The sequence below is a fragment of the Zychaea mexicana genome (assembly GCF_025766255.1).
Source record: "Zychaea mexicana strain RSA 1403 chromosome Unknown BDB00scaffold_32, whole genome shotgun sequence".
In the NCBI taxonomy this organism is placed as follows: Eukaryota; Fungi; Mucoromycota; class Mucoromycetes; order Mucorales; family Lichtheimiaceae; genus Zychaea; species Zychaea mexicana.
In genome coordinates, this window is record NW_026516695.1 from 130316 (window position 1) to 154153 (window position 23838).

Genomic DNA, 23838 nt, shown 5'->3' on the forward strand with positions numbered 1-23838 from the left:
TAATAGTCGTAGCAAATGCCTTACTTTATGCCTTGCATATCGAGAAAAAAAAAGTAACGGGAAGGAGGGGGGGAGGAGGGAGGGGGGGGTTAGTGCACGAAAAAAAAGGTTAACAAAGCAAGGAGGGGGAAAGGAGAGCAATGTAGTACTATACTGCGATAGACAGCATCTTTTAGCTGCTGCATTTTCTTCGGAAAGGGAAAGCGAGCTTTCAGTCTGTACAACAATGATCTGCCTGTTTGTTTCATGCTGCTATCATATGTGTCTCTTCTTTGTATCACCAAATGCTTATTCTTATTTAGTTTGGGTGCAGCACACACTAGATCTCACATGCTTCGCCCCTTCTCCTAAATCCTGGGCACGGCATTAGACACGCATAGCACCGCACACACCAGCAGCAGCAGTAGCAACATGCCACGACTCTTCGTCAGCTAGTACATACATCCCAATTTCTTTGGCTAAATTAAACAACACTCGCCGAATAATACCCCATTTTCGGATATACAAAAGACCACTTCTTTATATCGCATTGCTTGGCTTCTTGACAACTGAGTATGGACGACTGCTGCGTGGTTACTCGAACAAGGCTGTGTAATATGCTTGTACAAGCACGCAGTGCGCTACCACATCATATACACATAGTGTAGAAGAAGTCATTGTTTTTTGCAGCAATGTACTTTATGTATGCTAAAATATATTTTAGATCAAATAATGATGCCAGATTCAAAATGATACACATAAACAACGACTAAACCATATCTCTTATTATTGGGGCGTATGCTAGATCAATGTGCGAGAAGAGGGTGGTGGTGATAACCGATAATTATGGTATTTCTTGCTATGGATACTACACCATCACATAATATCGATATGGACCATCAAGTGGTACTGTCACCTCAAAAAAGGTTTAGTAGTTGCTTTAAAGAATCTTTGTAGGTATATAGTTTGAATTTTCAATAAGACTTTGCAATTGCTCATGTCGCTAATGACATACTGTACATTGGTCACGCTTGCTTATATGAAGGTTTGGTTTCCTAGATCGATGAGACTAGGTGACCAACCTATATTTAGTCATTCTTTTTCTTATATTATGAGACCGAAGAAAAGCGATGATCAATATGCAAATGCTCTTGTATTGTTGTCAAAAAAGAATTGTCCAAGGCCATGCTAACTACTCTTTCTTAAATATATATCACGCAAAGTACTAGCGAGGTATCCATCTGTCGTTGATTTGATGTCGTCGAGAATTTTGATGCGTAAACATTTTACTGCCACATTATACTGGAGCAACTGGCCTTCTCCATGTTTCTTTTACAAAGTCACTTGTTCATAGCCGCACGCATTTATTTAACCGATTCTTATTTGCTTTTACTGTAAATGTATCCTTTTGCTATATCTGTTGCCAGTACTTTTGACTGTATAACACAGACAAACATCGCGTATTTTGCTGATGTCGCAGATATAGATAAATCACATAAATCATGATGACTGCGTCAGTTGTTATGGTTGTAGTTGTACGTACGTAGAATGTCTGATAACTCCTCTAATTCAATAACTACTAGTACATAAAGTATTTGACGATTGTGTAAAAATTTGCTACCATACGAATACAAACATTGTCATTCTCTAATGATGGGGTCTCCGTTATGATGGAAACATCAGTATTCTGATGATATGCTACGTACAGTGTGGCGGTAATTGTAACCGTCATTCCCGGAGATCTCGAGTGCGCTGTGTAACGGTATTGGGCTAGGTTATGCCCCCTATTGCTACTACTATCAGCAGTATGATATTACACTTTTCTCCCTCCGCAAGGCCTCAAGCTGTTGGGTAGACATCTACAGCAAGGAAAAATGTACATATATAGTTTATTCTCCATTTGAACTTTGTACTTTTTACAACTTGCCAGGCCTTTTTTCATATTGTGGGTAAGAATAAAAAAGTGTGCGTCCTCTCATTGCATACTTATTACTGAAAATTCAAAAGCACGTGTACAACATTTAGTTGTCAATTGCATGGTTACGCAACTCTAAGGGTTGTACAGCACGTTGCAGATTACAAGCAGCAGTCTACAGTGTTTGAATCAAGTTGTGTAGTCTCAAAGTGGGTACAACCAACACACGCGCAATGTATTGAACAAGCAAAGAAACTACGCTCCTTTCTTCGAAATCCCCGATTTCCAGTGAGCGTACAGTACATGGTGCTCTACCATTCTCTATATCGTCACTTACATAATACATACTTGCGGTATTCAATTTTCAAGTCGCCCTTTACCAGCCTTTTTTCAAACAATGTTTGGCAGAATCCAGACAGTTTTAATGTATATAGATGTGCGTGATAAATTATCAAAAATGTGTGATTATATGCTTCTCTTGAGTAATTGATTGGACAATCGATATACATGCTATGGGCATATTAGTAAATATGTACAAGGAATGCGTTTGTGATACGGTAATGATGATGACGATGATCCCACTTCAATTGAAGACGGTGTATATCATGCTGATCATTTTGTTACTGTACACGACGCTTGATACAGTGAAACTATACATAGTTGCAACGTCTACACACCCACACGCCTAGCTAAAAATTTAAGGATCGCGTTTCTTTTGAAACGATGTAGGGGGGGAGGAGGAGAAGTAATTGCGAGCTGAATTCACACTATAAACGGTCACTTCTATATAACGTACATATTTGTTTTGTCGCGAGGGTGAACAGAATTGACTCTTGCGCTAATGCGCGTTCCCCGACACGAAACCAATATATCCTTGAACTTTGAGGCTATGGTTCTGTACCTAGTGCTGCGTATTACAATTTCTACCACTTGGTGAAAATCATTACACATCTCCAGTCCATATATACATCTTAATTTTCATTCCATTCCATTCCTGAAGTAAGGCTTTTACTTATAAAAGCAGAGAATAATTGCTAGTAATTAACTGACTGCCGTACCTGCTTCTATCTGATTACTATATACATGTACGACTGTCTTATAAATGAAATGTTTGTTTTTTGTTTATTTCTAATTGGATTGCCCTTGCTATCAACCTAACACATTTAAGGAATAAGGATCTGCAGATCATTGGGGTGTACTGAGCTAAAATCAAAAAGAAATGTCCCTTTAGTTTTGTATCCTTATTGTGAATCTCACACGCGAAGAACAAAACCCCTGAATATCGAAGTTCTGTACACGCACGTAGCACTTCTTTTTTCTCAAAGATAAGGGAGGGTGTCTTTTGGGGAGAAGGGGTATGGCTTGTGCGGGAATATTAAAGGTACACGGTTCCAATACATGATATATATTGAATAAAATCTTTATGTATGCGTGCTCCTTTTTTTATTAGAGAAAGAGTGGAAATGAGAGGGGGAAAATAAGAGAATATATACGAAAAAGAAAAAGGGAAGAAAGTTTTACAAAGAGATAATATACTACAACTTTTTTGATAGCGTCAAAAAAACCAGAAAAAGATCATGAAGAATAAGAAAGAAAAAGGTATCTTATATATGTATAATGTTTGAAAGATCCAAAGTGAGCTGTGCTACAACAGAGACAGCATAAGAGAAGTTTAAAATAGAGCGATTGTATATGTTGTTGTTTGTGAGTGTGTGTGTTAGTGCTAGGTGTATTGAGCGATCGTTTGATTGATGGATGGATGGATGAGTTGAGAGCAAATTGATCGTGCATGATGATTGGTGGTGACGGTGGTGGACATGGTCGAGTTTTACAAGAGAAGGATTGATGGTATTTGCGTTTGAGAACGCGCGAATGTAAATTTTGGTTCGAATGGATGGTTAGTGTGTCTTGCTTAAAACTTGGGTGATGCTCATCTTCGGGACGATGTTGCTGCTGTTGCTGTTGCCGTGGTAGCGCTGTTGCTATGATTATGGCTATGACTACTACTACTGCTACTAGTACCGTTGGTCAGAGGTCGTTCGTGATAATGATAGCTATTACTATGGTGGTGTTGTTGATGGCGGTGATTACTATGATGTGGTCGGTGTCCGTTCGTTCGTATACTCGGAGAAGGATTTGGGTTTGCCGAAGAACCTGTACTACTTGACTAAATCGAAAATAAAGTGTTGGGAAAGACTTGTATAGTTGGAATGGACGTTGTTCTTGTTCTTGTGCCAACCTGACTACTACGGTGATGTTGGGACGGTGATCCAACAAGCGACCTCATGATCGAGTATGATTTCATTAGACTTCGCACGATATCTACAAGATTCGCAAAGAAACCGTTGTCAATAAGAGGGTTCTTTTTCAGCATCGCCCTTTGTCCATTTCATAACCAACATAACACATCCATTGTCACTAGGTACGTACCTTGCAACGCATCGTAATTATCTTCCGTCATCTTACCCAAATCTCCATCCCTTGGTAGCTGCTCGCTGTTTAGTCGATAGGCAAGTAGAAGACATCCAGCTGCAATTACATGAGGCGGATACAGCAAACATAATGTCAGCCGTAAACTAAAGATCCATAAAAGTTAAATAGGTGAGTGATTAATGCCACATAATGGCCGAAACAATTATCCTCTCTTTCTCCTACCTATCATTTGCAAACGCCCAAGCCGCCTGTAAAGTTGTTTCTGAAGCTGGTGTGTGATGATAAACAAAACGAGAGGTGAGAACAAAGAAAAAAAGGTATATCAGGTGGATCCTGCAAAACAAGCTTACTTCCTAATTCCTCGGCAAAGTCAATCAAAAACCGATACGGGTGCTCTACTGTGAAATCAAAACACAATATGTCTAGCAGAATATGTTCATGCCAAAGGATAGCACGGATTATCTACAAAATGTGTAATTAAGCACTGATTCACCCATTTTACTTTTCGAGCTTTGTCTATATCTCCTCGCCCCATTTTTTCCTCGTCTCCCCTTATTCATTAACCTTATCATTATTGTCATTAATATTATATTCCTTTATACCTTGGCCTTTTCCTCATCGCTGCTCCCTCGATTGGGACGGTATTGTATACATGCAGTTGCAACATCGCTTGCTTTACGAGATGATTCCTCGACTTTGCACGCCAGATAAACACATGTAGCAGCAATATACTGTATATGACATAATTATCATAGATCAGTCACCAAGAAGGGAAGGACAACCCCCTGCCAAAACCAAAAAAAAAGAAGAAGAAACGTTCTAAACCGACCTCGTATTTATAAACAGTAAACGACTCTCGCGCAAAAAAGCGGTGAAAATATACCATTGCAGTGCTAATGGTCAATTGTGCTCTACAGGAAATCATACCCACTTTGTGTTTTAATTTTCTTTTCTTTGTATAGCAAACGACGTTGAACGAGACGAGTAACGCTTAGAACAACTTACAATTCAAGTCGACACCCGATGGCCTGAATAAAAGTACAACCATATATTCGATGTTTGCGCTCTTCGGCAACTGACATGGCTCCAGAAGCAATGGATGGGACTTGTTGTAACTCTTGAGCCGTAAAGATCCACTAAGCATGAACAGCAAAGTGAGATTAAGGCCGGACAGACAGCAACTCTCTTTTTTCTTTCCTTCACTCTTGTTCAATTTTGCTTTTCCCTTCTCCTGTCCCCAACAACCCCATTTTACACCCACGCATAGAGTCTCTCTTCTCCAGTGCTTTCACTTATTCTTTTCGTAATGAAAAGAGAAGGAAAGCAAAGAATTCTACATTCCTTTTCTTCTGCTCTCATTAAATTGAGAATACAGGAAGAAGGGGGAGGCGCATTAGACGGGGAAGTTATATGAAAGACAAGTACCTGATCCTCCATGAAGTTTAAGTGAACAAGCAAGCGAGTAGCATTTTGCGGTCTTTGCTTTTGTCTCTGTTATAAATTCAGTTCCGTCGGACGTGCGGTGGTCATGTCAAAATGGTATGAGCACGTGTGTAGTATAAGTGGTGCGTGCGATCCACTAACACAGTGGAGCGGATCTCTCATCTTTTTTACTTGCTCATTGAGCCACTATTATCTGTCATTGTTTCATTGATAAAAGACGAAGTCTACATCTTCCTGCTTATCGCTATTTTAATGATATAGCCCTGTCAATAAGACGTCTTCTTTTAACCCCTCCCCCTCCCACTACCATTTACCCCCCGCACTATGTATATTTCTCACACTGACAGCGATTACCAGGGAAGAAAAATGGACAAACAGCGACCTTGATACACATCTTGATTGACAGCATCAAAGGCTTTTATTACGCAGCGTTTAGCACAGGCTGGGTAAGTCTTTTGAGTTCTCGCTGGGAACCACCAACGAATGCAAATTAGCAATACCACGATCATTATTGTTTGTAGCCGCTGGAAAATAACACCTAGTCTACCGTTTTCAGTCAATCCAAATCGCTTGTTTCCCCACATTTTCCAGTAAAGGCATGGGTTAATAATCAAAAGAAATAATTCTTGGGCCCTGGAAATTCAAGTTGGAAAAAAGAAGAAAAAGCAAGGGATAGTAAAGAACCCTCGAACCAGCAATTCTGGCTATCTAGCGCCCTCTATTTTTTTCCTCTTTATTTCTTTTGTTTAATCTTACTATCTATTACTACTACTGCCTCTATATTACCTCGTTCAAGTAACACAAAACAAAAAACAACACGCAACTGATGAGATCGCTCCTGTCGTTTTGCACGTTTGCTGTGATCGCCGCATCACAAAAAGCCTATGGTGATGTTATGTACAACAGTGAAGGTGGCATCGAGCTGCCCAACAAGATGGCGACCGGTCCCGGTGGTGCTGTCAGCTACAACAGCGAAGGCGGACTTGTTATGCCTTACCACATGGCTGCGGATAGTGATGGGGATATGCTCCAAATGCCTTATCATATGAACCATGGCGGTAATGACGGCAGTAGCAACAGTGGTGACAAGCTACGGCAGGCGCCTGGTCAGGGTGGAGTATCTTACACGAGTGAAGGTGGTATCGTTTTTCCCAATAGTATGGCGGCCCAAGCAGCAAGCAACAATATTGGCGTATCTTATACAAGCGAAGGCGGTATTGTTTTGCCAAACAGTTTAGCTCGAGCAGCAGACAATAACAAAGGCGGTGGGGTGTCCTACAATAGCGAAGGTGGTATTGTTCTACCAAGCCATATGGCTGCGGGCAGTGGCAGTGGTGGGATGCTGGATATGCCTTATCGTATGACCGATGGAGGTAGTAGCAACATTGGAGGCGAAGGAAGCAGCGGTGGCAGTAGTAACAGTGGCAAGATGCGGCAAGCACCCGGACAACAGAATGATGGTATCTCGTATACAAGTGAAGGTGGTATCATCCTACCCAACAGTATGGCCCAGCAACAAGGAGCAAACGATAGTCAATATAACCAAGGCAGCGGTACATTTTATGATGCCGAGACGCGAACCGCTTCATGTGGTAAGGTGCATACCAACCACGACTTGGTGGTTGCTTTGAGCGCGAAGCAAATGGGTGAAGACAGGAGCAGCAAGAACGAGAACTGCGGCAAGCATGTCGAAGTGGTCGGACCCTCTGGTCAGCAAGTTCAAGCCGAAGTCGTTGATTATTGTATGACCTGTGATGACGGTAAGCTTTTTTTCAATCTGTTTCCTGTCGTGTGCAAATAAGTGAGTACAAATCAATTTTTAACGTGTAACTTCTTTTATCGTTCTGTGACTATTAGATGGTCTTGATATGACTCCAGCAGGTAAGTTTATCCATTCTATCTTTCTTCCTACCCATCAAACATATTAACTGACCCCTGTTAAACTAACCTTTCTTTCTCGTATATAATAGTGTTTGAGAAAATAGCGGATTTCAGTACCCAACGCACCAATATCAAGTGGAAATTCGCTTCATAAACTGATTTCCAGCCAGTTTATTTTTAATTCATGCTCTTTTTCCCTTGTTTCTTCGCACATACTCTCCTCCCAAAAGAGAAGTGTCAAATAACGAATGTGTAATAACTTTTTTTTCCCGACTAAATGTTCCAATAAAATAATTTTAGTGCTTTTATTTGCAGATAACACGCATGACAGTGAGTCTATAATCACTAGAGTCGACGCATGAAAGTCATTGTCGGTAATTTTAATAATGCTTGTATATCCTATGCACCCTTGCTTATTATATACTTTTTTCTTTTTGCGGCGATGGCCTCTACACTTGGATCTTTCTCGATCGATGTGTATGTGACACATAGTGAAAAACACAATGATTCTCACGTGTATAAAACGAAGGGTAAACAGTATTTTTCGTACTATGCTAGCGTCATTGCTACATAAAGTCTGCAGCAGTATACACGGCCAATGTATATGCACAAAGTACACCGGTGCGTTTGCACATGTACGTGTCATCAGCACAACAAAAAGGAAAAGGAGCAGTCATGTAGAAAGCTCTACATTATGTAGCACTTTTCTCGCCTTCCTGTAATGGAATAGAGTGAATATAGCTCCTTCGTATACCACAATCGAAAGAATAACAAGCAGCAGGGCACACTACCTGCATATCGCGCTTGCGTGCGTAAGTCTATGGTAGATGTTACTAGTGCATGTAGAATGTACATGGTATGTAAGTACGTGCGATACGAAAAGTACGTGCGATACGAAAAGTACGTGCGATACGAAAAGTTCGTTCGATGATAGTATGCAAAGAGAAGAATACATCAGATATAGTAGCAGTAGGTAGCGCACGGAGATGTGCCTTCTTATGTGGTAGGAAAACAAGCTTTTTCGGGAATGAGGCCGATCGGTTGATGAGTGTCCGTGCATCAGGGGCTACTGCCATCTAAAAAGTAAACTTTTGTGTCATGCGAGTAAATATGCTAACAAAATGATGAGCCCGTTTACTAATGGTGCACTACACGAAACACTGTATGCATATCGGAAATTTCCCAACATACAGTGACCCAAACTGTTTGCTAAGAAACTGAGCTTAATTACAAATGATCACCCCACAACAACAAAATAAGGGAACAAGAGATTGCTCTAATCGTATCACCATTATAATCATCACAGAAGACAATCAAATTACATAAAACAAACTTTACTGTACTACTTCTGCGAATTGTTGTCACACTTCAAAGTTTGAATTACCACGGGGACAACAGGACAGGGATATCAGGGATACTTTCAAAAGCGAATAAAATCAGTATATCATGAATCGCATGACTGAAAATTTAGAATAATGTATAACCCACTTACATACCACCAAGTTTATACACGCGTATTAGCTATATGCAATAGATCGAGATACACAATGCATACCGCGATAAATACTGCCGCGTATAAATCACTATACAGTATGCTGCTTAAAATTTGGACTGGTCATTTACCAATAATGCGCTTAATGGAGCACTTGTGTGCGCGTGTCATACTAATATGTTGAGCAGCCTCGCATCGCATTAAAATGCCACGATTGGTGTATACACGCTAAGCCTTCATTTGCAATGATGGCCGTTGATGATAACAAGAAAGAAAGAGACAATGAATATGGACTTTAATGTGGAAATGTATATCAAGCAATATCAAGGTCTGTATTCACGCAAACATTGGGCCGATCATTATGCCCTATACGACGTTGTTTGCACGGACATAAGCCTTTTAAGGCAAAAAGTACGGCATGAAACCAGTTTATACAATAGTTTACGAACATGATAGTTTATACCGTATACATTTGCTTTTTAAAGTCGTTGGTTGGGCAGAGCTTATCAGTTTGTGATTGTCTGTGCATTTCAGTAGACTAAGGCAATATAAAGTATATATGTTGCCGAACCTAGTATGTAGGTCAATATACAAACAAACAATAAACTAAGGTGGATAATGAACCGCGTCTACCATATGTAACCTATTGGTAGATGCAATGCTGCCTATCGTGAGAAGTATGTGGGAGATACAGCCATGGAGAAGCATTTGGTACATACGATCCTAACGTGCAGTGCCAAGTCATAGGGAAAAAAGAACTCTGCTGCATAAAGTGCAACAAAGAGCCAGAGTGAAAGAGGGACTCTTTGTGTAACCACTTACACCGAGTCTCAGCACTATGGCGTTGTATACAGGTAGATTGCCGCCACACATTGTTAAATTTGATCTCGATCAGATCTTTGGCAGGTACGGTACGATCATTCGTCGCAGTGCCAAGGTACGTGAAACTTTCTTCTGTGAAGTTTTGGCGGCATTGACATTGTAAATGGGGGTGGGGTGAGAAGGGTGTCAGCGGATTTGCTCCGGTGGCTACTTGTCTGTATGCGCAAATCCCCACGCCCGGATTTACTTTCTTTTGTTACAACAGCATGGTCATCACTTTGGTATTATTCTTTTTTTTGAGAATATACTGCTTATGTCGGCTGCGGAAAGGAAATGTGCAAAGGCTCACACTGTACTCTTCTGGGGAAGAAACGATTCATTATGGCTTTGTGGAATCTTTCGACCGCCAACACATGCATGATGCAATCCAAGATACGACAAGCATGGTGAGTGACCTTTTTGTTTGGGTGGGAATAGATTGACATGCATATAAGTACACAAAGACAAGATCGGCTCTATGGTCATCTTCTCTACTACAGGACGTAAACGGCAAGCAGACCATTGTGGAGCAAGCTATAAAAAGTAATCTCCAGCAACTTGTGAGCAGGAATACTTGCTTCACGTGTGGGAAAGAAGGTATGCAGAATGAAACAACGATCTATTTAGGGGAAAATCATGGAGAGAATAGGAAAGGGGAGGAAAGGCGGCGGCGGCGATGATGGTTGTCTGTTGATGTAATACACCATAATTGTTCATCGTCGTTATTTGCAGAAATATTACTACCATCGTTATTATATTTGCGCCATTATTAATAAGGAGTTGTTGCTGTTGTAAGTGGCTGCTTTTGGCAAAACGTTTAGGCCATTATGCACGATATTGTCTAAATCACAACAGGCAATCATCGTCGTCATTATTATCGGGGTGTAATCGGGGAGGAAATAGCGGCATCGGCCAAGGAGTAAGAGAAAGAGTTAGTGCCGCTACTGCTGCTCTTACTAGTAAACAGTGCGTTGGTAGTGGTTAGAGGTGTAATGAGTTCGTGTTTCAACTGGAGAACGAAACCCGGTTATGACGAGAGCCTAGTTGGTCAATGCAACGTAGCGTCATATAACCTTCTTTTGACAACCGCTCAGTCTGGATTCATGCTCTTTTTTGGGGGGACAGTTGAAAGGGTGGTGGTGTTTGTGTGGGGGTCGTTTATTACCAAAAGCGTCAAAGCCAACGATCATAGCTTATGCACCTTATCTGACATTGTTGTTGTTTCTTGGGTCCGGCTATTACAAGCACGACACCCGTAACGATAGGCCGAGTCATTGCTACAACTATAATTACGAGGGAAGAAGAAGCAACCACAACTACTACTACCGCGTCCACTCACGCTCTCGCTCACCCTCATCTCCTCGTTATTGTATGATATTCGCCACTTGAGTACAAGACGACGAGAAAAACAGCAGAGCTGCTACTCCAGCTCGTGATCACCTTCATCTCGCTAACATCTACGCTATGGTAGTCACTATGGTCGCTCGTCTCGTCGTGATTATAACAGCAAGGGCAACTCTGATTCTCGCTCACCTGTAGGTCGTCGTAGTCGTCGTCGCGGCTCTAGCACTCGTCATCATAAGCGTAGAAGCGATGGCAGCGAGGCAAGTCACTTTTCAAGACTGTATCGTGCAGTTTCATTAAAACGTCGTGACCAAGAAAGCAGCAACAACGAGAGGTCGAGATCGCCGTCGTCGTCTCGTCACAACAGTGATAGTAGTAGCAGCAGCAATAGCATCACATATTCTTCTCCGACTAAAAAGGAAAAGCACGGAAGCAGCGGTGGTGATGAGGATGGTGCTCCTAGGTCTCCTGGACGCCACCATCGTCATCATCGTCAGCAATACAAAGCAGGGCATTAAAGAGCAACAATCAAGATGAAACACTTTCTACTTGCAAAACTGAACAGACCAGGCCGAAGCTGACAAAGAAAGTAAGAACAAGCTAAGACACATTGCAACAAAACAAGAAAAATGCACAGATCGGATGTAAAAATCATGCGTGTCTGTTGATGAAATAGTCTTCAAAAAACCAGTGTTATGAGCGAGTATCATATTAGCATAGCACAGCACAGTATGTACTTAGTAGGAGGGCTAGACGATTTTCTCGCTTTTTACCCATTAAAAGTAGCAACCGACGATGCATGCAGTGTCACAATTTGGTGGTGGACAATTATACGCAATGTCCGATCTGCCTGCAAATGATGTGCAAACAGCACCTGTGCACAGCATGCGTCTTCTCGCATTTACCACCCACCCACCCACCCACCCACCCACTCGTCCACCCCCGTTTCCATACTTCCCGTATATTCACACCGCTCCCCCTTTCCCTCCTCCCCCATTTCGCTTGCGCACACCCCTGATAATGAATTGTCAAAAACAATAAAAGTACGGTGCTCTTTCATCCCCGTTCTCTGCATTTCTATTTTCTTTTCTTCTTCTCCCAACATGTTTACTACTGCCACCCATAACTTCTCTGTAATTGATCTCCCCTCTCATCGTCCTTTTCTTCAAGAGCCCATCATGATCCAGCAAAAGCCTTTATTACCAGACACCCAGCAATACAATCGTCTTCGTACCAGTCGATCTACCCACAGACTGAATCATCATCACCAACGCCGGGTACCTATGGAGCAGCAGCAGCAGCAAGTGGTAGTGAAGCTGTCGAAATCTGCATCCATGCCAGGGGCCAAACATGGCAGGGTTGTCAGTAGCAACAGTAGCCCCAAATTACCTCCGTTGATGATGCGCACTCGATCCTCGTCTGTCACATCCAGTGAAATCTCCCCTTCATTATCCACTATCAGCAACAGCAGCAGCCTTCGACGGAACAACAGTGCCGAGAGTCGGACAATGACACCGCCACCTCGAGCGCCACTGCCACCCATTCCTACATCATCCTCGCCATCACCATCATTACCGCAAGCCAATACCAACAACAACAATGATATCATTAATAGCAGCAGCAATATCACCATCAGACCAGTATCACCTTCAGTGCCAGCAGATCAGATGCAACGGAGACCCCCTTCCGTTGCCACCCTGCTGGCTCATATTCCACGGCCCAGTACCGCCATGAGCACCACAGAGACCATCCAGACCACCTCGACCAACCTAAAAATGACATGGAAGCACATGATGAGCACCACCACACTCGCCATGTCACCCAAGAAACGTAAACAGCAGATGCAAGACGGATGGGGCTATATCTTGGCCCAAGATCACAACGAACAAGATCGGCTGGTGGCCCAGCACTACTTGCTCCGGATGATCTTTGGTGGCGATTTCTGCGCACCTGGTATTGCCAGTACTTTGGAAGCCAAGTCTTCTTCGGCCGTGGTGCTTGACATTGGTTGTGGTGCTGGCGCGTGGACCATGGAAATGGCGTCGATGTTTCCCAAGGCCACGTTTATCGGTATTGACCAAGATCGGTTCTTCCCCCAAGACATCAAGCCCAAAAACTGCCATTTCCGCCAGTACAATGTTGAGGAGGGCCTGCCATTCCCGGACAACAGCATCGATTACATCTATCAGCGCGACATGAACTGGGGTCTGTCCACTGGCATGTGGAAAGCGTTGATGCGCGAGTACATGCGTGTATTAAAACCAGGCGGATGGGTCGAGCTTGTCGAGCCGGATCTCGAAACTCAGAGCACCTTGCCAAATGAATGTGCCATGAATGACAAAAGTGAGTAATTGATCCTTTATTAACTCTTTGTTTACTATTACTGCTTTGATTTGTTTATATTGCACTACGTAATACTGTACATTCTTACTTATTTCCTGTTGCTGTTGTTTCTATTTTAAAAGTTCTCGAAGGAATGATTCTTCGTCAACAGAATCCATACATGGCTCGCCATCTCTCTACTTTACTAGCCAGCAATGGTTTCCGTCGTGTACAAAGTCAATTTCAATCACTTCCACTGGGCTGGGACCCAGTCGATGAATCAGCACCACCCAATCAACCACAACCACAACCATCAAAAACAGCTGCTAACAACAACAGAAAGTGCTCCGAACTCTCCAGGCTTGCCGCTAGTCAACACCTCTTCTTACTGCAATCTTTACGGCCTTGGCTCTCACTCGTCATGGATCTAACCATCGAAAAATTCAACAACCACATCATGGGCTTGCCCGAAAGCTGGCGAATTGGACAAACGTATATTAATTGGCATTGTGCTACCGCACAGAAACCTTATCAACAACAACAACTGTAATTTCATTTCTCAACCCTTTCTAAATTTACATATCATATATAAAATATATTCTGTAGTATGTTTTCTTCTTTTTTGTGTATAAAAAAAAACAGCCAAAATGCTTTTATCCCCTTTGTTTAACAAGAAGTATTCATTACAAGTAGTATATCATTAGGATTGTTGTTGTTGTTACTATGTAAAGACAAGAATTTGCATTGCCAAGTTAACAGGCCAATAGGCTACGCAAATGTACAAAAGAAGCCATGAGCCTACTACTTGATAATCCTCAATAAGCATTGAGAGTAATTTTGAAAGCGGCAGTCCCCCCACTGCCACTGCTAGCGCAGCAAGACCAGGAGGTGATATAAGAGTTAAAATGACGCATTGTAGTACTCTGGCGATCCAGGACGACGATGATCGAATAAAGGTGTATGGCAACACGATCAGCACGGCTGTCACCACAGCCAAGCTAAAGTTCAGGAGCGAGACCGTGGATATCACCAAACCACTGAATGCCAAACAGAATGATTTTAATGTGCGTCCATTATTAGGAGTATCCGTAGCATGGCGAGAACCCCCACGGTGGCTGGAGATTGTGCATATTACAGTGATCACCGCAATACAGCATGACAATGCGAATTGTACCACCACCAGTGCCTTTATGAGGAGGGGGCAAAGTTGTGAGAAAGGAAGGGGCACGTACACACGCGCACGCACACGCACATAGAGAAAGAAAAATCAGTAAAAAAAATATTTTAATTGGGGGGTGAGGGGGTTATTGTAGCACACTGTCATGCTGTCCTACCTCGCTGTCGTTTGCTGTATAACCCAGTAGTGATGTTGTCTGCATGATATAGAAAATCGCAAATCCCATCAAGTGTGTTACAATCATCACCGTAAGCGCAGAGGACACGCTTCTCGAGCTGCTGCTGCTGTTAGTCGTTACCGCATGAGACGCTACTGCCTTTTTTTCGGGGCTACCTGGGGCCGTACTTGGTCTAATATAATACAGAGCGAGCGAGTAATCAAAAGAAAGAAAACATAGAAGCGGTTAAGGAATGTGACATATCCATGCGGGTGATGCCAGATCATGCAACTCCATAATCGTATGGAAATATGTGCGATAAAAAAAGGATATTTGGAAAATCAGGCTGCAAGCAAACAAAATGATGGGTGGCATATAATCGCCTATCGACACATAACGATTTGGCCTTAGCAAAAGGTAAAAGAAGAACGACTGGTGGAAATGCTCGAGAAGATTGTTCAAGCTTCGGAACGTCGATTCTAGCATACTAAAAATGTAACAGCCATGTGTATGTGTATTTGTGAGTGTACAGAGTATACATTGTGTAGGTTTAAGCTTTTTGAACAGTAGTGGTAGGGAGGGGTGCTAGCGGACAATCGACTCTATTCGGCATATTGGCTTGAGTAATCGTAAACTTACATTCCAATTTTGTGAAATCCAAACAACGCATGGAGATTGTCACTGCCACGAACACCATGAACAGTAACTGCATCGATTTTGTACCTAAATCATTATTATGCTTATTAAATCAGCAGGGTGAAAAGTATAACCACGCTTCTCCCACGCTCGCACATTTACCGATTCGCCGATGCTACATTACCTCAGGTAGAGCCCTGCATCACTCGATGGATGTCCTAGCGCCTGGTATTGCATTGTGCGGGTCATATGAAGAAGTGATTGAACATAGGGTCCCCAAGGTTTGTCATTGAATGGACGAGCTGAATCGTCGTGAAGCGTAAGAGGTACGCGTGCAGTTCGGGTACAAACAGTAACAATGGTATTGATCAGATCAAGATTGGGTAACTGTCCGTTGACGCCCTCTAAGCCATGAAATATTTGCAAAATATCAAAATAATCGTAAGTTTTGTTGCTGCTTAAGATACACGGTTGGCGATCGTCAACGTAAGGTCCCCAAAAGTCAAATGCCAATTATTCCCTTCTCTTACCAAAAAAGATTCCTAGATTTTCATAGTCTTGGGTTCCAGGAAAGTCAAGATTGACAACGCCTTGGATAGCACCGGATCGTGGCATCACTAGGGATGAGAAGCTGGCTGGCCCGGTTCCGTGGTATGCATCCACCCAAGATCGAGTGCCTACCATACCCTTATCCGTTACTAATAGGATAATATCTTTGGACCAATATACGTTTCCTGGAAAACATTTACAAGCAAAGCAAAAGCATGTAACCCTTTTTTTTAGCACACATACTACATTTGATGCACATAAATATGTACTACTGCATGTGCTTACGCTTGAACAGTTTGGCTAACGATAGCAATGCTGCGATACCGTTGGTATTATCTAAGTACAAGCGCATATGTAACGGTGGAGACAGTTTAAGCAACGAAATACCATTTTTGATTGCTATTCCCGAGGAAAGAGGGGGGAGGGTAGAACATGCTTAATGCATCACCTCATACTTGTCCTTTTGAATACCTACAGTCACCAGTGCGAGATTGCCAGGGCGCACTCAAAATCAACGCTTCTTTCCCATCGCTTCTTGGTGCTCGATATACGGCAAATGCATTGACGCCCATACCATCATCAGATGTGTTGAAACGCTGTAATGCGGAATCAAAACCTAAACCTCGGAATTCGTTCATGATATAGGTTGCTCGTCTATAATACAAGAAAGAGAAAACGGGAATGCATGGTTATGCATATTCATTTCTTCGTTTGGAAACATCAATGCGTGGTGTGTATAGATATTTATAGTTACACTTCGCTGTCTTGGCGTTCTTGGTGCGTAAGCTGGTATCGATAGTCTTCTGCTGTACGAATGTCATTGTAGCCAAAATATACGTTCACCTATCAGAGTTGTCGATTAATTAAACTACAACAGCGACTTATAATCCATTTCTCTTCTGTCTCACTCCTGAGAACTCCTTTTTTTTTTAATAATAAAAGATTATATATATCGCCACCAACGAACAACTCGAGAAGTTTAAATACCTGACCGGGTAACAGTGCGTTTTCTGAAATGTACGTCGTCCTATTGAATCCCTCATAAGGTAAAAGGAGGATCCATACAATGCCAACAAAGAACAACAATATGCTTTCCAAGGTAAAATAGTGTCCCCGCAAATGAGTATCGTCAGTGTCTTGTTGAGCAGTGATTCGATGCACTGGATGAGTGAAGTGAAATTACCTCAATGGAACATTGTATGTTTGGACGACTCGAATAATTTTTTCTTTTCGATCAGCATCATACTTTGGTGAGGATCGTCTTGATGCTAGCTTGGTTCGAATCCACGTCCCTAACATGATGAAGGGGAACGCGCGATCGAATATATAAAGCAACTTGCGCTTTAAACGTGGCGTTTTACTTGCCTTCATAACTCACAGACTCTTAAACTCCGGTTATTGTGCACGTTAAAGCAGCGATCCGGTCGACCAGTATTTGACAGCAACACCTGTGATATCCAAAAATAATCACCATCCCAAGTGTACATTCTACATAAAGCGAGTTGATGATCGTGTATGTCACTACCTCAATCACGTTTTCTTAAACATAATTCTCGTAATAATCAAAAAGATATGATACAAAGACATAGATTCATTACGATGGCTTGATACTCAAAGGATTTATAAACGAGTTTGGTCAAAATATGCTGCATGAAAGAGGTGATGTAGCTGGCACAACCTTGATCTACTACTAAGCGCGCCTTGATCAGCGGCAGCACGTCTGCTGGTTTGACTTCTGTGCTTGATATTTACTTTAATGCTCAACGACGTGAAACTTTACAGTAGTCAAAAAGTTACCAAGTCTCACAGTGTGTACTTTTAATAACGGCTGTTTATTGTTTACGTCAATGCTTTTCTTACAGTGAAAGGTGTGATCAGTTCGCGTCGTATCATGACATTAGAAAAGGATTGCTATCCGTTACAAAGAATGTAGCAATACTGTCGACCGCGATGAACATGATTTATACGAATAAACAATGATACCTGTATAAACTATGCCAGAAGACTAAAATATAATTCAAGCGCTAGGGTGAAGTTTTATATCTGGCAAAGTGTTTAGATATTTCTAAATGCTGTTGAATTTATTTACAGGCATCAGGAGAAACTACATTAACCACTTGTTGTCAGTTGTCAAGTAACTTCAATGACACTAAGACGATAACGTATATAATTTCCCATGATAAATGTCAAGGAGTCACTTTTGGCTCTACTTTATACTGGGACATATGAGAGGAAATATAAAGACGGGGCCAAAGTTATCGCCTACTGTACTTACTAAACTTTGATCACCTACACTTTATACAAGTGAGCTTTTTGTTATATATTAAAAGGAGAATCAGGAGACTTTGAGAGCCAGCCTCTATTAATTTGATAGAATGTCTTCAACTCAATGAAGACCTGAATACAACAAAACTCTTAACAGCATAATACCTTTGATATTGACGATATAGCACATGTTTTTGGATTCTCTACATCATGGTGCTCATTAATCAACTTGTATACGATGTACAGTACTGCAATATGACCTGTGCAAAGACCTGGAAGTCGCACACTTTGTTGCATGATGCTGAGACATTTAGAGTGATGATAAGTAAATAACTATATATATGACGAACGACTTTTTCGACGAGATTGAAACAATGTGTACATTAAAAAGTTGGTCCTTTGAGTAACACACAATTCTAGATACAAAAAAAGTATACAACATATGCATCAAAGAAAAGTAGTGATTGGGTAGGAGAAGAAAAAGGGAAAAGAAAGCAAGAAAAAAGCATATACAGTGGATTAAAAGAGTGAAAAACGAAGCGGGTAAATTGTTAGGAAGTATGATGGAAGAAAAGACGTTACATTACAATAAAAAGCTTCGGGTAACGGAAAATATAAGAGACAAGAGAGGTAAGAAAAAAAGGTCGTTTTTCAGGACCAGCTTTGTGAAGGTGAGTGATCGTGATCCATGACATGTACATCGTCTATAGGAGTAGTAGTAGTAGTAGGAATGGTGGATGATGATACTAGCGTGGCTGAAGAGGAGGGCGTCGTGGAGGTCGGGGAGGATGCGGCTGCGGCTGCTGCAGCTTGTTGAAGTATGAGTAGCCGTTGTAATTGATCGGGTGACAAGGATCCCAAGGAGGCAGAGTTGCCGCTGAACGAACGAGGTGACTCGCCACCCATCATGCCCATCCATGACAGGTTGGGAGCACTACCTACTGTGGGTAGAACGCCAGCCGAGGGTGGGTGCTGTGGTGGTCGCTGGTTGCTAGGTAATATGTTTCGTGGCAGCTGTTGCTGTGGTAGCAGCATGTGCCGGAAACCATCACTGGCAGACATGGATTGATTAGGCATTGAACCGGATATCGTGATTGCTGACGCATGTGGCTGTTTATCTTGTTGCTGTTGCTGTTGTTGCAGACCGTTCTTTTTGCTATCGTTACTTAATGAATGCCGCCGCTGACGTTTGGTGGTACCAATACGCTGTGTTGCAAAAACGATGGGTCGGCCGTTCGGCGGTAACCCGGAGCCTCCACCACTTGCGGGACCTGCCACCACTGACATCTTGCTGCTGCTGTTTGGAGCAATGTTGATCATCCCCGTGCCACTTGACCGCTTCCCAATGACTCCCATGGTCGATCCTTGTGCTGCTGCCGCTGCAGCTGTCACTGTCATACCGCCTCCTCCGCTTGAAGTGCCCGATGAATTCGCCTGAAGGAAAGTGGACTTCCCCTTGTTTGTGCCGCCTGCGCCGCTGCTACCTCCACTCACGCTACCTCGGCCATCATTGCCAGGTCCATTGACACCTCGACCGTGCGTATTGGCGGTTCCACTTCGGTTACGCTTTTTGATGACATCTGTTTTGAGACTCAAGGGCCGCACAACGCCGTGAAGTTTCAGGAACAATCCACAGGCGTTACACAGTGGCTGGCCCTCAGGATTACGACGCCATAATGGTGTTGTCGAAGTGCTACAATTGGTGCATCTTGTAGGTGCACCTTCCTTTTTGGAAGCATCGTCTGATCTCTTACCCGCACTCGACGGTTTGGAAGCGATCGCAAATTTGGGCGAACCTGATTTGATGGGCGTTTGCGGAACATCGCTGGAAGATGCTGGTGGTGTCTGTGGCAATAATGCAGGTGGAGATTGTAATGGATGTGGCGCTACGTATAAACATCGTTTTGTTGTTGTTGTTGTTGTTTTTATAAGTAATTTATTATCATACGCACGCACTCATCGCCCATCGCTATGAAACAGATCAAAGTAAATAAAGCTCACCTGAAGCTATTCCGAATGGCCCACTGCTACTACTGCTCGTGGCACTGTCGTTCCCAGAAACAAGCTGGCTCGGATCAATGTGTGACAAAGAGCCGTCAGCGCCCTGGCTGGCCATCAGTGATGATAGCATGTTTCCGTCAAACGATGCACTTGTGGCAGGTGGTGTGTCCACTGCTGGACTGCCACCTCCTCCTGCTCCTGCTCCTCCGGCGTAGTACATGGAAAGTAATTCCTCAAAGCTCATCGCGCCCGGGTTATTGACCTGTGGCACGCTAAGACGCGGACTAAATGATGACGGTGGTGTTGCTCCCGTATCTGTTGCAGTCGGTGTAGTCGCTGAAGTACGATTCATATAGAGAGACGAAGGCCGCGCCTGCGTGGCAGTCGTCGTTGACATGGAATTCAAGTGCTGTGGAAGCATGCCCGCATTGCCGCCATTCTGACCGTGCACTGGTATTTGGTGATGGTGAGGGTGCTGTTGTTGTTGTTGTTGGTGTGGGTGGTGATAGTTCGGTAACGAATGACTGAGGAATGCTCCTGTCGCGTCGAGCGATCCAGCGAATGGCGACGACATGGAGAGTGGCGAGGCGGGTTCGTGATGGCTGCTGATACTGTCTTCCATATCCGAGTCGACAGGCATGTCGACGGGAATGGTGATGCTGTTCGAACCATTGACTTGAGGGAAATACGAGCTGCTGGATTCTGCAACCTATGAACAACAAATATGTAATGAATTCGATAAGTTAGCTGCTGCTGCTGCTGCAATAGCTTACATGAAGATGGACAAAAAATCACAGGGGGGCGCTTTCTCTTTTCCCTAATCCCCAGAAAAAAAAGGGGGACCATGCGAGTGTGTAAAGAGGCGACGACGACATGAAGCTAGCTACATACACTTTGCTCTGCAACGTGCGGAGACGCGATTGAAGGGGAGGATGGGGTTGCTGCGCATGAAGACGAGGATGTAGCACGAGCTGAACCATACACAAACACGCTCTTGTTGCGGAGATGCGGTGATTGTCTGCTCTGGCGAGGTGTAGTGGCAACTGGACTGGCGCCTGACTTTTGGAATGGAGGTCCACCGCTGAAAAAGTCGAACATATACGGCGGTGCAGAGGACGACAACAGTTCAGTGGTGTCATCCGGTGCAGGTGGTGAGGCGGCTGCCGCAGATGCTGATGATGGTTCGGGGGTAGTCGTAGTGTTGTAGTCGTTGTTGTTGTTGTTGTTGCTATTGTAATTGTAATCAGAATCGACAAACATTTTACTATCCTCAAAATCGTCGGCTGTTTTTTCTGTCGCTGGTGTTGATGGCGTTGACGACTTGGATTTGGCTTTGTTGAGCGTCATGGCCATCATGCGCCAGGTCAAATTCTCCATGCGTGAAGCGTTTGGAAGAGTGTCCTTTGCCTTGGTGTACAATCGCCATACTTGGGTCGCTAAAGGATCCTTTTTGCTCCGTCCTTCCAGACCATCCTCTTCGTCAGAGCCGTTGTTGTTTGCCGTGAGGGTTTCGTCGTCCACTGTAGTCTTGGGCTTTCTGGGAGGAAAGAGTGAATCTGACAAGAGCGAGGCAGCGACTCCAGAAGGGGTTGAAGGCGACAGTGCTGCGTTCTTTATCTCCTTTTCCGACGGCGGTCGCTGCTCGAGGTCGTTTAAATGTAAGCTAGGCCGCTTTTTTTCTGGGCGATCCATCATGCATTGCTTTTGGTATGAATGGAGAGTGGTAAAATGAAAGACAGAAAAAAAAACAAGGCCTTGTTCCCGTTTGGTTGATCGAAAAGGTAAAGTTGCCTGAAGGACGGGCTGGCACGAATCAAATCAATGCGGAGTTTCCGGCTGCTGGAAGCTACCCCAGTCATGTGACACACGGCTTGAGGAGAGAGCGGGCGACATTAATACCATGACACACCATAATTTTTTAGGTCCTCCTAGCAACCCGACCTATTTGCATTGACGCCATTGGTGTCTTGTCTCTGCCTCTGCCTCTGCCTGTGCCTCTGCCTCTGCCTCTGCGATAACTATCTTATGCCTTATCAATGAACACAACATCCATGTATACAGCGCCTATTATCCATACAGCGACAATGCACTGTCAAGAGTCAGAAGGGAGGGGGGGGTCTCGGTAGAAGAAACGCTTTTTGAAGTCGCACCAACTGGGCTTCATTCCTGGGGAGTGTTATCGCATACTAATCTGCTGTATTTATCGATTAAGATCTGCTGAGAAAACTGAGAATATTATATTTGTCAAGTGGGCTCGCAACTCGCAACGCACCAAGACACGACTTGATTGGAAAGACACGATGACAGGAAGCCTTTCTGGGCAACACACATCAAAGAAATGTAACTTTGCGTCAGCGACATAGTTTATTCGTGGGAAATTTCGGTGATCCGTATAGGCCGAGCCGCCTTGTGTTTCTTGCTGTAATAATAACAAGCTCTCTCCTCTTCTCTCACCCCCCCACACCCCCTTGTTTCTTCAGAAACGCATCATCGCCTTCATCCCTGTTCGTTTGCCTCATCGTTCTTGCCCTGAGCTCCAATCTCTCTCTTCCTTCCCAATCGGAGAAATAACTCTAATTAGGGAACTCACCCGTAAATGTTTTTTCCGTAAGCTCCGCCCATACAGAAGATTTTGATTTGGCCTGGCTACTTTTCATATAGCAGAAGAAAATAAAAAAAGTTACAGTACCTTGCATATGATCTGTACTAAAAGTATGATGCCCTTTTCCCTTTTCAGAGAGCAAAGACATATCATATGGGACGCTATCGAGTAACAGCAGAAAAATAAACTTTTTAGCTGCCCTCACAACATCTTAAAAACCACAGAAACGAAATCGGAGTCGATGCAGCCGGGTAATATCGTGATCATGGTTTGATGCGGATTACACTTGCAAAAACATTGCTCATATGCACAATGATGTGCCTTTGTATCCTTTCAAGAATCTCTATTGGCATCTTTCGCAAGTCTGGAACCTTTTCATTCTCGCTCTGCTGCCCCTCCCTTTTTCTCTCTACCGCATGTTCTCATGTAGAAGGCCATTGCAGCATTGTTATGGTTATGTACATCATCCACTTCATACCCAATTTCGATGATGCCGTCATAGCTGGAAGATAGAACCAAGATCTGCAGAAATAAAAAAAAGATGCTGACACACGTTTGTACGACATTGAGAACGGCTGAAGCAATAGAGTACAAGGGCAAGCATATAGTAGTGCATGAAGATGTTACCAAGGCAGTGTCATGATTTACACGTTGCTGACATGTGCCGGGCATAACGGATCGAGCGTTCTTTCAATTGTTAAACTCGATCTTCCCCACAGGTAAAGTTTAGGCGAAGTGAGGTTTGTCGGGCAAGTAACCTTGTATCATAGAGCAAAACACC

General features: G+C 43.3%; 8 protein-coding genes across 8 annotated transcripts; 4 read left to right on the forward strand and 4 right to left on the reverse strand.

Moving 5' to 3' along the window:
• Window positions 1–3803: 3803 nt before the first annotated feature.
• BDB00DRAFT_349362 (cyclin-like protein) lies at window positions 3804–5493 on the reverse strand. The gene is made up of 8 exons (XM_053117031.1): window positions 5333–5493; window positions 5157–5238; window positions 4930–5058; window positions 4678–4789; window positions 4550–4595; window positions 4361–4470; window positions 4134–4140; window positions 3804–4061 (listed from the first exon to the last, which is right to left on the reverse strand). The coding sequence occupies exons 1-8, from the start codon at window positions 5407–5409 to the stop codon at window positions 3923–3925; spliced, it is 702 nt and encodes a 233-aa protein (XP_052980148.1). The 5' UTR covers window positions 5410–5493; the 3' UTR covers window positions 3804–3922.
• Window positions 5494–6665: 1172 nt separating this feature from the next.
• BDB00DRAFT_787561 (uncharacterized protein) lies at window positions 6666–7805 on the forward strand (the record flags this gene model as incomplete). Its single annotated transcript, XM_053120714.1, has 3 exons — window positions 6666–7530; window positions 7628–7651; window positions 7741–7805. 3 exons carry the CDS (start codon window positions 6666–6668, stop codon window positions 7803–7805), a joined length of 954 nt encoding a protein of 317 aa, XP_052980149.1.
• Window positions 7806–9495: 1690 nt separating this feature from the next.
• On the forward strand, window positions 9496–11994 carry BDB00DRAFT_938668 (uncharacterized protein). The gene is made up of 3 exons (XM_053129295.1): window positions 9496–10080; window positions 10737–10795; window positions 11476–11994. Exons 1-3 carry the CDS (start codon window positions 9982–9984, stop codon window positions 11864–11866), a joined length of 549 nt encoding a protein of 182 aa, XP_052980150.1. The 5' UTR covers window positions 9496–9981; the 3' UTR covers window positions 11867–11994.
• A 429-nt stretch (window positions 11995–12423) lies between these two features.
• On the forward strand, window positions 12424–14293 carry BDB00DRAFT_821125 (S-adenosyl-L-methionine-dependent methyltransferase). The gene is made up of 2 exons (XM_053123355.1): window positions 12424–13691; window positions 13814–14293. The coding sequence occupies exons 1-2, from the start codon at window positions 12452–12454 to the stop codon at window positions 14218–14220; spliced, it is 1647 nt and encodes a 548-aa protein (XP_052980151.1). The 5' UTR covers window positions 12424–12451; the 3' UTR covers window positions 14221–14293.
• On the reverse strand, window positions 14294–17630 carry BDB00DRAFT_821131 (Gaa1-like protein). Its single transcript, XM_053123356.1, has 11 exons — window positions 17373–17630; window positions 17177–17279; window positions 16944–17032; window positions 16665–16843; window positions 16475–16525; window positions 16171–16374; window positions 15825–16044; window positions 15644–15727; window positions 15338–15491; window positions 15005–15220; window positions 14294–14856 (listed from the first exon to the last, which is right to left on the reverse strand). The coding sequence occupies exons 1-11, from the start codon at window positions 17558–17560 to the stop codon at window positions 14392–14394; spliced, it is 1953 nt and encodes a 650-aa protein (XP_052980152.1). The 5' UTR covers window positions 17561–17630; the 3' UTR covers window positions 14294–14391.
• Window positions 17631–20011: 2381 nt separating this feature from the next.
• On the reverse strand, window positions 20012–20161 carry BDB00DRAFT_722923 (uncharacterized protein; the record flags this gene model as incomplete). The annotated part of the gene is made up of 1 exon (XM_053118204.1): window positions 20012–20161. A coding segment is annotated over one exon (150 nt), but the record flags the coding sequence as incomplete, so codon positions are not given.
• Window positions 20144–21214, reverse strand: BDB00DRAFT_349617 (uncharacterized protein). The gene has a single exon (XM_053117032.1). The coding sequence runs from the start codon at window positions 21093–21095 to the stop codon at window positions 20436–20438; it is 660 nt and encodes a 219-aa protein (XP_052980154.1). The 5' UTR covers window positions 21096–21214; the 3' UTR covers window positions 20144–20435.
• A 2103-nt stretch (window positions 21215–23317) lies between these two features.
• BDB00DRAFT_821143 (uncharacterized protein) lies at window positions 23318–23581 on the forward strand. Its single transcript, XM_053123357.1, has one exon. It carries the CDS (start codon window positions 23331–23333, stop codon window positions 23568–23570), a length of 240 nt encoding a protein of 79 aa, XP_052980155.1. The 5' UTR covers window positions 23318–23330; the 3' UTR covers window positions 23571–23581.
• The last annotated feature ends 257 nt before the right edge of the window (window positions 23582–23838 follow it).